Here is a 14,340-nt window from a genome sequence, read left to right on the forward strand (position 1 = left end):
TGGATCACGTGTTCGTTATGCTATCGTGAGCACTACTACTATTGGTGTTATTTTGTCTTATTTATTATTTTTGTGTATGTCACTGGATAGCCTTGATTGGCATGGAATTTACTATATAGAGCAGGCTGGCCTTCAACTCAGAGATCCACCTGCCTCTGCCTCCCAAGTGCTGGGATTACAGGCGTGTGTCACCATGCCCTGGCAAGTACTACTGTTATTTATACAAATGCATGGATCAACAAGTAAATAGGCTAGGCCTGGACCAGTGAGAACAGCCGCCACCCATGGTCAGAGGAGAGCATGCATGTTAGAGTGAACTCGTGCCTGCAAGATGGGGGCTTTGGACAGGTCACTCACCCTTCTGATTGTTTCTCTCAGCTGTAAAACCAAATCTTGGCACCACCTCCAAGGAGAACACTGGAAGCACATCACTGATATGAACTGTGAGTAGCTAGCACTCACCATGCACTCACTGTGCACTCCGCACCATTCTGAGTGCTTTGCATGTGTTCCTATATTTAACTGCCACTATGTCCACTGAGGGAGATAGCACAGTTAACTCCACTTTACGGGAAAGGACATGGAGGCCCAGAGACATTGAGCTGGTTACCCAAAGTCACAGCACAGAGGCGGTGGTGGAGCTGAAGCTTGAACCAGGCCTCTGGCTGCAGAGCCCGCTCTCACACTGGAGAAGCCGAACACTCCGGCAGAAGCGCAATTGGACCGAAGCACTCAAGGATATTCACTTACCCATTCATTCACATAAATAAAGGTCAGAATCAAGAATGCCTCAAATGTGTTTGGAAATGACCCTGCCTTCTCAAAGCTTTCTTCAGACAGCCTCCTCTCACTCTAGAAACCCCTGCTTCCTGTGTCTCAGCAAAATCTCCAGGCACCCTCTTCTCCTAAGAGCCTGACTCCATCAGCTCCCACAGAGAACCATCCCTCTTCTTGAGTACTCTGCCTGGGCTTTTTCTCCAGTCTCTACCTGGGACATCTTTAGTGCATATCTAGCCCTACCCATCCCTGCAGCTAACAACTCCATGTCCCCTCCAGGTTGCCCTTACCAAGAGGTCCTAGGGCCTCTTGATGTCTTTCCCATGCCCAGAGGTTTGCCTAGGTATTCAAGGTAATCAATAGGGTCTAGCCAGGAGGCGAGCAAGCAGCTCATCAGGATGCACAGAATAAATGCATGAATGAATGGGCTGGTGTGCCATCATGTGTAAATCAATGTGGTTTCTTAGAACCGTGGGTACTTACAGCAGCCAGGGGAGGCTTCTGGAAGGAGAGAGCCTTTTAAGGGGGGGATGCTAGACCAAGCCAAGGGACAGTACAGGCAAATGAGGGAAGAACTGGTAGAGACAGACAAAATAGCATCAGCAGTCATGTTCTGGGAGGCAAACTTGGGGGTGTAAAGTCACACACAGAAAAGCCAGACAAGATCCTAGCCCACAGGGCCAGCCTTCTATTTTCACAGGCTCCTAACAGTGGCTCAGCTGAGCTGTCACAAATTCAGGTCCTGCTCAACTTTTTTTTTTTTTTTTTTTTTTTTTTTTTTTGCTAAGCAACAGCCCATTCTGGAGGGGGAGGAGGAGGATAGTTACCCTTTAGTGTGAGAAATGTATGTTTAGAGACAGGGACAGGAGAGATGACTCCCCAGGATCCAAGAGAATCGTGATAGGTAAAGCAGTCTCTCTATAAGTCCTTTCAGTCTTACAGGACCTCTCCACTCACAGAGCATCAAGCCTCAGCACACACCCACCCGTAGTGGCTGTTCCCCAAAGCCTCATTTACAGTCTTGACGGAGCCCACCCGAGGCCATCTCACACTTCAGCTAGGGCTGGGGGAGGGGCACAGAGACAGCAGGAGCCCCACGGGGTCCTGTCCTTCTTCGGCCGAGTCTCCTCAAGGAGGCAGCTGGGTGTTGCCCTGGATCTTGGGAGACCATGTCCCCTTTCCCTGGTACCTTCAGCATGGCTCCAAGGCCCTTCCTTCTTTACCTCTCCTTTCTGTCACTCGGCCTTGCCTCCCAGCAAGCCAGGTGCCAGCACCTTCCCAATGGCCGAGGACTCTGCAGCCCTCTCGGCCCACACAAGGACAAAGGGCCAGAGGCAGTGGAACACCCACCCCTCACCAGCAGTCCTCAATGGGTCCAGGGAAGCCCCAGGCTCTCTGCCTGCTTGGTGCCCTGGACTCCCCTGGCACCGAGGCCTGGTGCCGGAGTTGTTGGCATAATGGCCAGCAGGGTTGAGCCCAGAACCGGGAACCAGGAAAGCCGGGCGCCCTCTGGCTGCCCAAGCCCAGCCAAGGACTGAGAGAAGGCTGGTCTGGCAGAAAGGGGCTGGCCCAGATGGTCCTGCCCCCACCTCAGTCCTCCTGCACCCCCACCCACCAGGGCAGAGCTGTTCCCATCTTCCATGTGCCCTGGTCGCCACTCCACCCACCCACCACAGGGCCTTTGAGAACAAAGGGGAGGTGCCGCCACAAGAGCTGGTCAGGGGCTGGGCAGGGACCCCAGCAATAAGAGACCCAGGGGACTGCCCACCTGCCTGGCCCCACCCCTCCTCAAAGTGGGACCCACCTAGAAAGAAACATCTTCTGGGGTCTCTCAGAGGGCAGGAAGCCCAAAGCCCACCCAAGTAGGGTGTGTTTGGGGACACACAGGAGGCTCCTTTCTCACCTCCCCCTTCTCAGCAGGCTCCCACTTCCCACCCTTTTCCCTCAGAGTGAAAAGTGGGGCAGGAGGAGGTGAGAAGCCCGGCTGAAGGAAGACAAAGGGGAGCCCCGAAGGTTCCTGGGTCTTCCTCAACTGGACTCCCCCCGCCCCTTTCTTCCCCTCTCCACCTCCCTTTCACCCGGGAGGAGCCAGAAAGGAGCCAGAAGAAGGCTGAGAAGGCTTCTGTGGAGAGAGAGGGGCAATCCTGGCTGGAGCCTTGGGGAGAAACTGTTCCCTAGCTGTGTCCCCAGGCTTGGGGGCATTAGCCAGGCTTTGGGGTGGTGGCGGTCTCTGGTTCGCTGAAAGAGACTCATCCAGGGCTAAAAGAGTATATCTGCTGGGTGACCAATGCCCAGAACGAGAGGATGATTTAGGGGGCACCAGAGCAGGAATGGGATGGAATGGATCTCTCCTTGACCATGGGTCCCAAGCTTGCCAAACCCGGGATCTGTTAGGGCCAGCGGAAGAAAAATGGGAAAATCATTTGAAACTTGAGGATCAGGCCTGTGACCCCAGAGGGGGTCTGGGTGGCACAGGATGTCCTACACAGCCCCCAGGAGGGTGAAGCCTGGGCCAACCGCTGCTCCCAGAGGCACTCACCACAGGGCTGCCGACTGGGGCTCGGCCTCGGTGGAGGGGCTCACCTGCATCTCGGGCGCGCTGTCCGTCCGCTCGGCTCGGTCACCAATCGCATGTCTCTCTTGCCGGCGCGGCCCCAGCCCCAGCCCAGCCCCCCTCCTCCGTCTCCTCCTCCTCCAACACCTCCGCCCGGTCCACGCGCCCTCGCAGGGCTGGCCGTCCGTCTGTCTGTCCCACGCGGGCGGGAGCCCAGCCGGCCCCGGGGCAGGAGCTTGGGAGTCGGGGGCGGAGGTCGCGGCCGCGGCGGGCTGAGGAGCTGGCGCGCTCAGGACGCTTGGCGCGGGCTCCGGGAACCTGGCTCTGTCCCTCGGGCCGGCCGGGAGCCGCCGCCGCCGCCGCCGCCGCCGCCTCTACCGCTGGGGCCGGGGTCGAGGCCGGGCGCTCTCCGCAGCGGGGCCGGGGCCAGGGCTGGGGCCGGTGGGCAGCTGCCGCGCATGCTGCTCAGAGCCCCGCGTCGGGAGGGGGGCCCGAGCGGCGCGGGTGGGGACTCCACGCGCTCCGGGACCGGGACGGGTCCAGGTCCGGCCGCCGCCTGCGCTGCCGCCCGCTCCGGCTCCCACGCCGGCTCCCGCTCGGGCTCCGCGCTCTGCCGCGGCGTGGGGAGGGAGCGAGAGGAGCGAGCAGCGAGCCAGGGAGGGAGGAGGGACACAGGGAGGGAGGGAGGGAGGGAGGGAGCTAGTGAGCGAGCGCAGGAGCCGGGCGGGGGAGGAGAAGGCGCGGCCGCAAAACCTGGGTGGGGGTCCTTCTTTCAGAGAACCGGGCGAAGATCGAGGAGCGCCCCAGCAGCTGCCCAGAGCCCAGGGGGGCAGCGAGAGTGGCAGCGGGGCGCAGGTGAAGAGCGCTCCCCGGCCGGCGCCCCCCACGCTCCCGCGCTGCACCACGCAGCGCCCCTCTGGGTCCCAGGCTCCGGCTAGTCTCAGGCCTGCGGTCTTCCCAGGGAGCGTGCACCCTTTCGCGTGTGATTGTCTCTGGCCACATGCGTGTGCATGTGAGCGCGTGTGTTCACACGTGTTAACTGGGGTCACTGCACACGGCCGTGTGGACCGACACACGCACGTGGACAGACAGGACCCCCGCCCCCCACCCCCAACCTGGCCAGGGTTGTTTGGAGGACGGCGCGAGGAGGGTCAGGCCTTGACCCCTCCTCTCGAAATGTCTGGGACCCCACCACCACCACCACCACCACCACCACTACTTCCTAGGGATCTTGGGGCGAGGCTAGCAGAACGCGAAGCACAGGAGGGTGGTGTGCAAGCCGAGCTGGCTTAGCCCGGCTACCCGGAGGCCAGGTCTAGAATCTGCCTTAGCGTTCTGGTCCCCACCCCGACGGGTTTCCTGTCCAGCAGAGGGCAGCAGGCCCCTCCGGCAGGCTCCGGACGGTGACACTCTACCAAGCAACCAGCAGAGGGCAGCATAGAGCCTCGGTCTGGGCTTAGCTATTCACCACCTAAATTAAATTCACTCCCTAAAATAAATACCGAGTTTGGTAGATCCTGGCCTGGGACCATATCTTCAGATGGCCCCAAAGAATAAGACCTTTACATAGAGACCCAGACCCTTCTTGGGCCACAGATACAGAGACTAGCCCGGCAGGGTGGCTTGGCCAAGGCTGAGGAATAGGCAGGCAACCCATTAGAATCAACCCATCACATTCTTCTACTGTACACCCCTTCCCATCTGCTCGAAGCCAGATGCCCCTTAAAACTATGCCAGTTTTATTGAAATAATCATCAATGAAGACACCACAAGGCAGAGGCCCCTTCTCTCCATTAGCGCCTCTACACCCCTGAGAGTTTATGAGGATGCCGGCAGGTAAAGGAGGAAGCAGGGCTGGGAGGAAAAGAGACCAGCCCAAGACCTGTCCCTTTCTGGGGTGGGCAAGGATCCCGCTCCCAGTACCTTACTCTCCTTCCAAGGAGTCGGCCTGACATTTCGGAGATGCCTGGCTGGCCTGGAGAGGCCAGCCCCAAGTCCCCACCCCCAGCACTGTCTTGATTTCCACAGATCAACCTCACACACAATCCAAAGAGTTGCACAAACCTGTTCCAGCGAAACCGATTCTGGGTATCTCTCAGCCTCACTGCCACACCACTGCTTGGGACATTCCTGCCTTCTACGTCCACCCTTTATCTCAGGCCTAGCTAGAACCCTTCCTGGCAGGTGTCGTCGATGCTCCATGCATCCATCTTACATTCTTCCTCCAACAACATCCTCGGGAAGAGATACTATTACTCCCCTGTGACAGAAAGCAGGAACCCCAGGCTCAGAGAGGTTACGTGACTTGGCCACGGTCATACAGCTTGTAAACCGTGGAAAGGGAATTTGAATGGCTTTCCAGGGCTGAGTAAACCAGTGGGAGGCAGGCTTGGCAGAGGGACTTACTGGTAGGAGGGGAGGTGGGGCGGCCACACAGGAGTCCCCTCCCTTCCAGAGCCCAGCGCAGGCGGCTCACGGGGGCCCCCCAATTCCGTGATCATTGCACCCCTTTCCCAGTCTCCCCAGCTCCCCCACCCCGGCTGTTTGTGAGTTACGAGTGAGCTCCCGCCCTCCCGCGCCGCCTCCTCCCACAGCCCGACAGGAATAGACGCTCTCTAGCTCCTGCGTAAAGGCTCTGCCAGACCCGTTGCGGGGCGGGGGCGGGGGCGGGGGCTATTCCTGGTGCGGCGACTGACGCAGGCAAGGCGCGGCCACCGCAGATCTCCGCCCCCGACTCACCTGCTCCCTGCCTCAGTGATCTGGTCGGAGAAATGGGGGAGAGTCCATAACCCCATCCTCAGTCTCCAGTTGCTGGATGAGGAAGCTGGTGTATTAGGCTGGGGTGTGTGTGTGTGTGTGTGTGTGTGTGTGTGTGTGTGTGTGTGTGTGTGTGTCTTGCGGGGTGTGTGTGTGTGTGTGTGTGTGTGTGTGTGTGTGTGTCTTGCGGTGCCCACCTACTCACACCTCAGCTACCTCAAAGCCTTACTCTACCATTGTAAGCGGCGGCCCAGCCGTTGCCCTTTCTCTGTCTCCTGAAGAAATGACCCCTCTCCGGTCCTCCATCTTACCCCACCAGTGGAAGGAATGGGAAAGGAGGCTTGGGGAGGGTGGGGGCCTTACAGCCTGGAAGAAGCCTTTGTGGGGGTTCAGCTGGGACCTGGTCTCTGACCATGCCATTCTGACCCCATAAGGGAGGAGGCTAACATGGGGCCCCTCCTTAGCTAGATGTCTGCTGGGGCGGCCCTCAACAGTGTTCTCACAGGTCCCAGAGCCACCTGTGAAGCATCAGAATGGCCCAGTTTGGGGGACTTCTTTGCTACGACCAGTACTACAGCTAAGGCATGCTCACCCACACCTGTAGGCCTTTGCTGTTAAGTCTTTCTTCTGGTTTCGGTTGTGGTTCAAGAGCAAACGAAGACCTCCCTCCTCCCTGAGGACCGACGTCAAGGCCTGAGGCAAGGCCTAGCCCCCTTTGCACGGTTATACCACTAGAGGCTCCCAAGAGCATGGGAATGAAGCCGACCAGGGTCTCCATGCACAACTAAGCAAATCCTAATAAAGTAGGAGCTGTAGGTTTCAGGGAACCAGCCTGAATTCTGGCCACAGAGCCGGGGCTGGAGTAAGCCTTTCAGGGCGTGTGGAGGAGGGGACCCGTTCTCTAACACCTATCAGCCAATCTGTAAGCCAGGCTCCAGGCTCTAGTTTCCATCTCAAGAACGGCATGGCTGTCAGCTGTGGTGGCTCACACCTGTGATCCGAGCACTCAGGAGACAGAGGCAGGGGGTTTGCTGCAAGTTCCTGAGACTCTACCTCAAAATAAAATAAGATAAAGAGGCAACAAAGAGGGCTGACATTGCAGACCCCATCATACCAACGAGGATGTAGGCACTTGGGTGGACTGCAGCACTGTCCACATTTATTCTGCGCACGAGAGGCTAAGCGGGGCTTTGGAGTTCTGTTCAATATCCAAGCCCCAGCTATGTTCTCCTCTCATTCACAGAGGCTGAGGTTTTAGGTGGCGGGGACCTAGCAGGGACAGGCTTCCCCTGAGGCACAGACTGGAGAGGATGGCACACACAAGCCTGCCTCCGTGTCTGCTGGTCCTGCTTGCTGCATCCCAGCAGCTCATAGGGTTTTACGATGATGGTTATTTCTGAAGGCACTTGAAATTAATGACGGCTCTAAAATGGCTGGGACAGCAGAGTCATTGCTGAGACCTCTAATTAGCAAGGAAAACGGAGCCGAGGAGCTAGGAGGCAGTGGAAGCTGGTAAGCAGCAGCAGGCATGGAGTAGGGGGTGAAGGGTTGCCCACACTCAAGGCCTTTAGAGCTGGGTGCTCAGGTGAACCTCATGTTCTGTTTTATGCCACATAGTACCTTGCTGTGTGACCTTGAAGGGGAACTGCCCCTCTCTGGGCCAAGGTTCCCTTAATTATACACCAAGGCCTCAGGGTTCTTCAGCCCTGCCAAGACAATGGGGACAGTGGGATAAGGCCCCTTAGTTCCTTAGAGGAAAATTCTAGGCTCCTAGAAAGCTAAATTCTATTAATCAGAGTCCTTGGTACCCCCCAGGGAGCTACAGCAGAGGCCCGGGCCTACCCCATGCTCTGAAGTCTTTCACGCTTGGGTTTCCGAGGCCATTGGCGTAATGAAGTCCTAGGGATTCAGGTTGGAGTGAAGTGGATTGGGACATGATAGTTAATCCACAGGTCAGAGTCCTGTGATGGTGCAACTGTGAGGGAGACAAGGGAGTAGGGACCCGAGGGAGCTGGATGCAAAGCCCCCGCTTGGAAGTAGCCCTATGGCCAGGTTTTGGGCCCTCCTGGATCCCAGATAGTCACGTCTCTGTTCACTCAGGGCTGGGGTCATGGTGCCATCGCTGGAAAGGCTCCAGTGATATGTCACTGTCGAGGAGCAGGGTAGCCATCGACCCTCAATGGGTGGGTGGGCCATGGCTCTAAGCCTCAAGGGAGGGCAAGGGCTCTCAGAGGCCTCAGCAGAAGCCCTGGCAGGGTTGGAAGGCTGTCGGGCTGCAAAATAAGAACTTTGTCTGAAGCTAGTCAGGAAATGCCCTGCCCATTTCAAAGCCCCCAAGAAAAGACCCAATGATGTTCCTAACCTTGACTTATCCTGGAATGGGAGGAGCCAGAGAAGAGTTCTCTCCATGGGGGATAAAGAGATTAAGTTGAGAGCAAAAGACTATGAAAATATAAATAGCAATTTGTATAAGGGGACCACTCTCCAGTTCTTTGGGACCCTGGGCTCTGTGCTTGGCAGAGCAGCTGTTCCTGAGGGCCTGGGCTTGGCGACCCCTACAGAGCCCACGGAGCTCACGGAGCCCACGAGGGGAAATTTGAGCTAATGCATGCAACCAGGCAGCACCGTTCACAGATCCATTCAGGAAGTGCTCATCTTGAGTTCCGATGTGCTGGAGACTCGTCTATTAACTTAGCTCGCAACCGGTTTTTATCGGAGGTTAAAGGCAGTAGCTTCAGAGGCACTCAAGCAGCCTCGGGTTCTAGTTCTGAAGCTCTCTCTAATTGTGTGACCCTGGGCAAGTCACTTCTCTTTCCAAATTTCAGTTGCCCTCTAATAGGCAGCCCTAAGATGACTCCCAGGGGCTCCTGCCTTACAGTCTCTCAGTGTGTCTCCCTCCCTCCCCCCTTTCCCCTGAGTGCAGATGGACCAACTGATTCACTCCTTCCCTCCCTGGTGTCCCAGGGCTTCACACATGTCAAACAAGTACTCTAACCATTGAGCAACACCTCCACTCCCTGACTCACTTCTGATGAATAGAATGTGGCAGGAGAGACAGGATGTCACTTTGGATATAAGATTATTAAAAAAAAAAAGATGCAGCTTCCATCTTAGATGTTCCTTGTCCATGGCTGCTTGTTTATCCTCAGGGAATCAGCTGTCAGGCTGCCAGCAGCTCAGATGAGAAGCTCACTTGGAAAGGAACTTATATCTCTAGTCAGTACCACAAGACCCAAGACCATGGAGTGGCCATGGAAGCAGGTGTTCTTCGAGCAGAGCTCTGGGATGATCACACCTCTCTGAATACCTTGGCTGAAGCCCCCAGAGGCCCCAGTCAGAGATACAACTCTATCTCACTTGGATTCCCTCACTGAACGATCTATGAGGTCATCTTTATGTGTTTTAAGCCACTGCATGTGGGGATGACTTGTTACAAAGCAACACATTCCTAGAGCATGCTCCACCTGTTACAGGTGCAACCACTCCTTGCTCCCACCATGACTGGGGGACACGGGACTAATTCAGGCAAAGTGCCTCCTGTTGATAGAGTGAGGAACTGCGCAATAACTTGGTGGCTCCCTGATGAGGTTGAAAAGATGCATAGTCTGTCACTCAGCAGCTCCATGATGGGCACATATCACAGAGAAACTAGAAGGCCAGTACAGAAAGGCCCATCGCAATGTTTTTGTAACAGTGGAGGTCATAAGCATTGGCTCTACCTCTCAATGGCAGGAAGATGGACAGAGTACATTGTGATCACACAATGGAATGTCAAATGGTGATGAGGATAGACACAATAGTCACACAAGTTAGTGCAGACAATCCCATAATGCAGCGTGGAGGAACAAAGCAAAGATGCATACAAGGCCACAGCATTACATCAAATTCCCAAGCATACCCTACAGTCTGAGCACAGACATCTACACACATAGGAGAAGTCTACACACAGGAGAATGACCACCACTCCAGGAGAATGCCACTTCTCAGACAGGGAAAGTTCATCTACACCTTGTGCTCAAGCACCCTGCTCCTAACTGTTAATTGCTCACTCAGCAACTCATTTGATTTCTCAACAACCCCACAGGGGCCATCCTATTATTTGTTCCTATGAAAGAGACTGAGGCATGGGGTCCCCAGGGAGATAACCCTGGGCTTTCAAATCCAGTGGACACCTGGGGCTTGGTTCTCACCCTGCTGGTAACATGGGGAAGACATGGCCTCTAGCTAGTCTTCGGTCACACGGGGTACTTTCCCTCTTCATAAATATTGTAGGTTGAGATGTGACAAAATCTTGATCAGTCAGTCTGTGGTATTTGTGGAGCCCTCGAACCCAGTGTAATGTTAGTCACTAGACCTGTGGGGGAGGCCGAAACCAGGGAAGAGTGGACAGAAGGTAGAAATAAGGCCATCCAGTTCAAGACAGTTCGTGGACTCAGTTCACAGACAGATCAAGGTTGAGGTTAAGGATCTGACTGAACACTTGTGACACAATAGAGCCTCATGTAAGCCTCAACCACATTCATAGAGGGACTGTTGTTTCCCATTTAGCCAATGTGGAAACAGTATCAGAAAGGTTGAGCATCTTCTCCAACCACACAGGAGTCATGGGATGGAAGGGACAGGCTCTCACTCCATGCTGCCCTGCTCTTCTGTAATGGCATGTAGATGAGGGCCCAGGCTTTGCCGCTCACGTGACTATCTCAGTCTAAACCAGGGGAGCTGAGGAGATTTGGGAGGAAAAGGCACAACTAGGACAGACTTCCTGGCCTGGGATGGAGAGGCAGGTACTTCAGCAGACTCCCTAGTGATGAGGCTCTCAACCATCCACCCTTCTACCCATCCACTCATCCACCCACTCGCTCATTTACCACTCAACAAACATTTGCCACAGCTTTCTCTGTGCCTCCAGAGCCCATGGTCTAGCAAACAAGATTCAACCCAGTGTGATGCAGGCTGTGTTTGCACACACACACCCAGAGCAGGCACTGGGGAATCAGGACAGACATTCAGGAGGTAGTTGTAGCTGTGCTGAATCAAGGAGTGAGCAGACAGTTATGTGTCCAGAGATGGGGAGGTGTTCCACATGGACAGCAAGGGTGCAAAGACCCCACCCTTGGGTGGGGAAGGCCACTGCCAGCCAACGAGACTCCATGGGGTGTGAGGCTGAGTTACTGCTGTCTCTCTCCATCCACAGGCAGCGGAGTCCCTGGGCTACAGCAGCCCTGTGGGGCAGGCTGGGCCCTGCTCCAGAGGGATTTAGAGCTGGGGAGTTCAAACCATAACGGCGCGTGTAATTATGTGCAAAACTGAAGGAGGGCTCCTTAATAATTGATGGTAGGAGAGAGTAAATATCGGCAGAGGCACCCGGCTGCATCGCCCCGTCCCGTCTGGCTGGGGCCCAGGGCAGCCGCCGGGTTGCTAATATGCCTATAAATTATTGAACTTATAAAGAAGAAAGCAGGTGTCATGTCGTACCCATAAACAGCTTGTTAGCTAAGACTAACGAAGGGGCGGCGGGCCCCTTGGCATGGCATCAGCTCCCCTATCCTGATCACAGAGGGAACCAGAGGCAGAGAGAGAGAGAGAGAGAGAGAGAGAGAGAGAGAGAGAGAGTCCAATTTGTCCCATATCTGGCCTCCCACCACCTGACCTACTGTGGCACCTGGCAGTGCTGGAAGGGGAGAGGAGGTCTAAGGACAGAGAGAGTCATGGGTGAGAGCTAGCCAAACTGTGGACAGTAGGCAAATGTGGCCATGTACTTGCCTCAGGGGCTGAGGAGCAGGAGAAATTGGGAGGCCTGCAGGGCACACTTCCTAAGGAAGCCACTGTGGATGGGCTCACCCTGGCAAACCACCTGCACTCTCTGAGCGGCTTTCCATCCAGTTGCCTGGGCCAGTCTACTTTGGTAGGCTATGAGGAGGGTCCTAGGAGCGTACACGTATGACATTCCTGGCGCAAAGTGGGCTTCAGGAATGGGTGCCCCTCCCCATCTACCTTCACTGAACAGAGCCTCCTAATTAGATCAGACCTAATGAGGCTTCCCTCTGCCAGGCTGTTTACGCTCCATTAAGACCTGAGCCCAGGACAGCAGCCGGGGAGGCACAGTGAAGTGGAGGAAGGTGCTGGGCTGCCAGCACCAGGCCCACCCAGGCTCTGCTATCCACAGGCATTTCATCCCAAGGAGTAGAGAGGGTAAATGGAGAAGGGGCCCCAGAGTTAGAGCTGCCAGAATTGGCTTCTGGGAGTCTGATAGGTGCCCATGGTATGCTAAGCTCTTTGTCAGGGGAGGCTTCCAAATCCCTAGCTAGACACCAGCAAAGAGGGTGCAAGCCTGGCACACTTCTTGGGCTGGCAACCCTTACCCAATTCTGATACCTCCAAAAGGCATATCCCTCAAGTGGTTTCCTTCTTCTGGAGAGAAGAAGGAAATCCTAAACACTCTCACCAAATAAGCCTCAGGCTGGCTTCCCTCTGGGGAGGGAGCTCCTCTTTTGTTACCGTCTATCGACTCAGTCTGCCCCCAATATGTGCTCTGCAGAGTCACACAGAGGCCCTGTGGTTGTCCAAAGCCAGGCAGCACTGAAGCATCTGGAGTCTGGGCCTCCTGATCTCCCTACGACAGCTGGACTTAAGTTTAGCCTCGGCCAGGTGTATAGTGTGGTAGGGTGACTCCCTTCCTGCCCGGCTATCCAGCCCATTGTCTAGTGTGGTTGGGACAGGATGGGATGATAGGAGTCTGTGATATTTGCTAGACTGGCATAGTTGGAGAAGGGGTAGAGGAATCCTCAAGGTGCAGCCCACTTTGGGCTTTAAGTCCAGCTGTCTATCATCCTAAGAGGGGCATCTTTAATCTGGGACCCCTGGCCATTTGTGAAAGACAGGAACCATCACTCTGATTTCCAAGCTTCTCTCAAACTGAGTGGAGAATGCACAGAGACGTGGCAGGGTGGCCACCAGGGACAGCAAGGCAGGACAGATATCTGGGCAGGTAGCAGGAAAACCTAAGTCCTTGGATAGTGGGAACGGGGATGACCATGGGTCAGAGGAGACCCGGATCTCTGGAGCAGACTGAGGCAGAGGCAGCCTGCAGGCCTTCTCTCTTCCTTGTTTGTCCAGGCAAGACTGTGACGGTGCTGAAGGGAGAAGCCGGGACATATGTGATGTCAGGTCACACCCTGGGGGTAGAGGCTACATGAATTTGGTGACTGGAGGGAGGCCAGGAACCTCTGGTCTGCAGTCTCCATGGGATCTGCTCTGCCTGCACTAGTCTACCCACCCCCATCCACCAAATCAGGCATTCTGTTCCTCCTGTTACAGTGTGTGAGAACCTTGCCCCATCCCCAAGTCCGGCCCCATCCCCAGGAGTCAGCTCTGGTCCAGAAGCAGCAAGCCATAGAGAAATGTCCAGAAAGGCTGGTGCTGTCCTCTGGTGGGTTGAAGGTCTTTTTGCATTCCCACCTCAACCCCCTCTAACATGGGATGGGGTCTGTTTGTCAACAAGGCAAGGACATGTGCGATGACTGGGTGAAGCTTCTAGAACACGGTCTTTTCTGGCAAAGCACTCAGATGGTCCTTTCTGTGCCTGCCTTGTGTGATCTCAGCACTTGCTTCAGCAGGTCTTGAGACCCCAGGAAGACAGCCTACTCTGATTGTTCTGACCACTGGAAAAGGTCCAGCACACCCCACCCTCAGAGGGCTGAGCCATCGTGAGTGGGCTGAGCCATCGTGAGCGAGCGGGAGACCGGTGAGGGCTGCCCTGTGGGTATCGAGTCTGGGGATGGTTTAGGGATCTACCTGTGTTGTGTTGTGGGCCCGTGTGCCATGTGACAGGGTGAAATGCGGTGTCTCTGTCATTAGAATTGAGGAGCTCAGCAGTAGACTTTTCTACATCTCTTACTGTTCTTCCAAGCCCATCAGCCATGGGCAAAAGCTCCTGGTCTGCCATGCAGGGTCTGCCCTCTGGGCTGAAGAGGGCAGCAGCCATAGGCAGCTACCTTCATCCATCCTCACTGCCTGTTTGTCCCAAGCCCCACTATGTGTGAGGACAGGGGAGGGAGGGAGGGAGGATGTCCTGATCCCAGGGGTCCCAGGGTAAGACCCAGGCATCTCCTTCCTCTCTCTCCCTACCCCCTCCACATCTGGCATTTCTGTCACTACAAAATGGGCAGAAAGGCACCATCCTACAGGTCGATTTTTTTGAGATAATGGAAAATGGGCCCCTATAGCAGAGTTGAGCACAGGGACATGCTGAG

The 14,340-nt window shown here is 55.6% G+C and overlaps 1 protein-coding gene across 7 annotated transcripts in view; it reads right to left on the bottom strand.

Annotated features, from left to right (window-relative positions):
• The window catches only part of Lingo1 (leucine rich repeat and Ig domain containing 1), a 185,020-nt gene that overhangs the window by 13,838 nt on the left and 156,842 nt on the right, over positions 1 to 14,340 (bottom strand). Inside the window, exon 1 of one of the 7 annotated variants that reach the window (XM_036192323.1) lies at positions 5,396 to 5,530. The exons of 5 other annotated variants lie outside the window; for them this stretch is intronic. Coding sequence is in view for 1 of the 2 variants with exons in the window: in XM_036192324.1 (XP_036048217.1) it covers positions 3,361 to 3,366 (6 nt within the window). In the remaining variant the exon portion in view is untranslated. Of the gene's footprint in view, positions 1 to 3,360; positions 4,273 to 5,395; positions 5,531 to 14,340 lie in introns of those variants that run through there. One more of the 7 variants, XM_036192324.1, reaches the window with a different exon arrangement.

The sequence above is a fragment of the Onychomys torridus genome, chromosome 7 (genome assembly GCF_903995425.1).
Source record: "Onychomys torridus chromosome 7, mOncTor1.1, whole genome shotgun sequence".
Classification (NCBI taxonomy): Eukaryota; Metazoa; Chordata; class Mammalia; order Rodentia; family Cricetidae; genus Onychomys; species Onychomys torridus.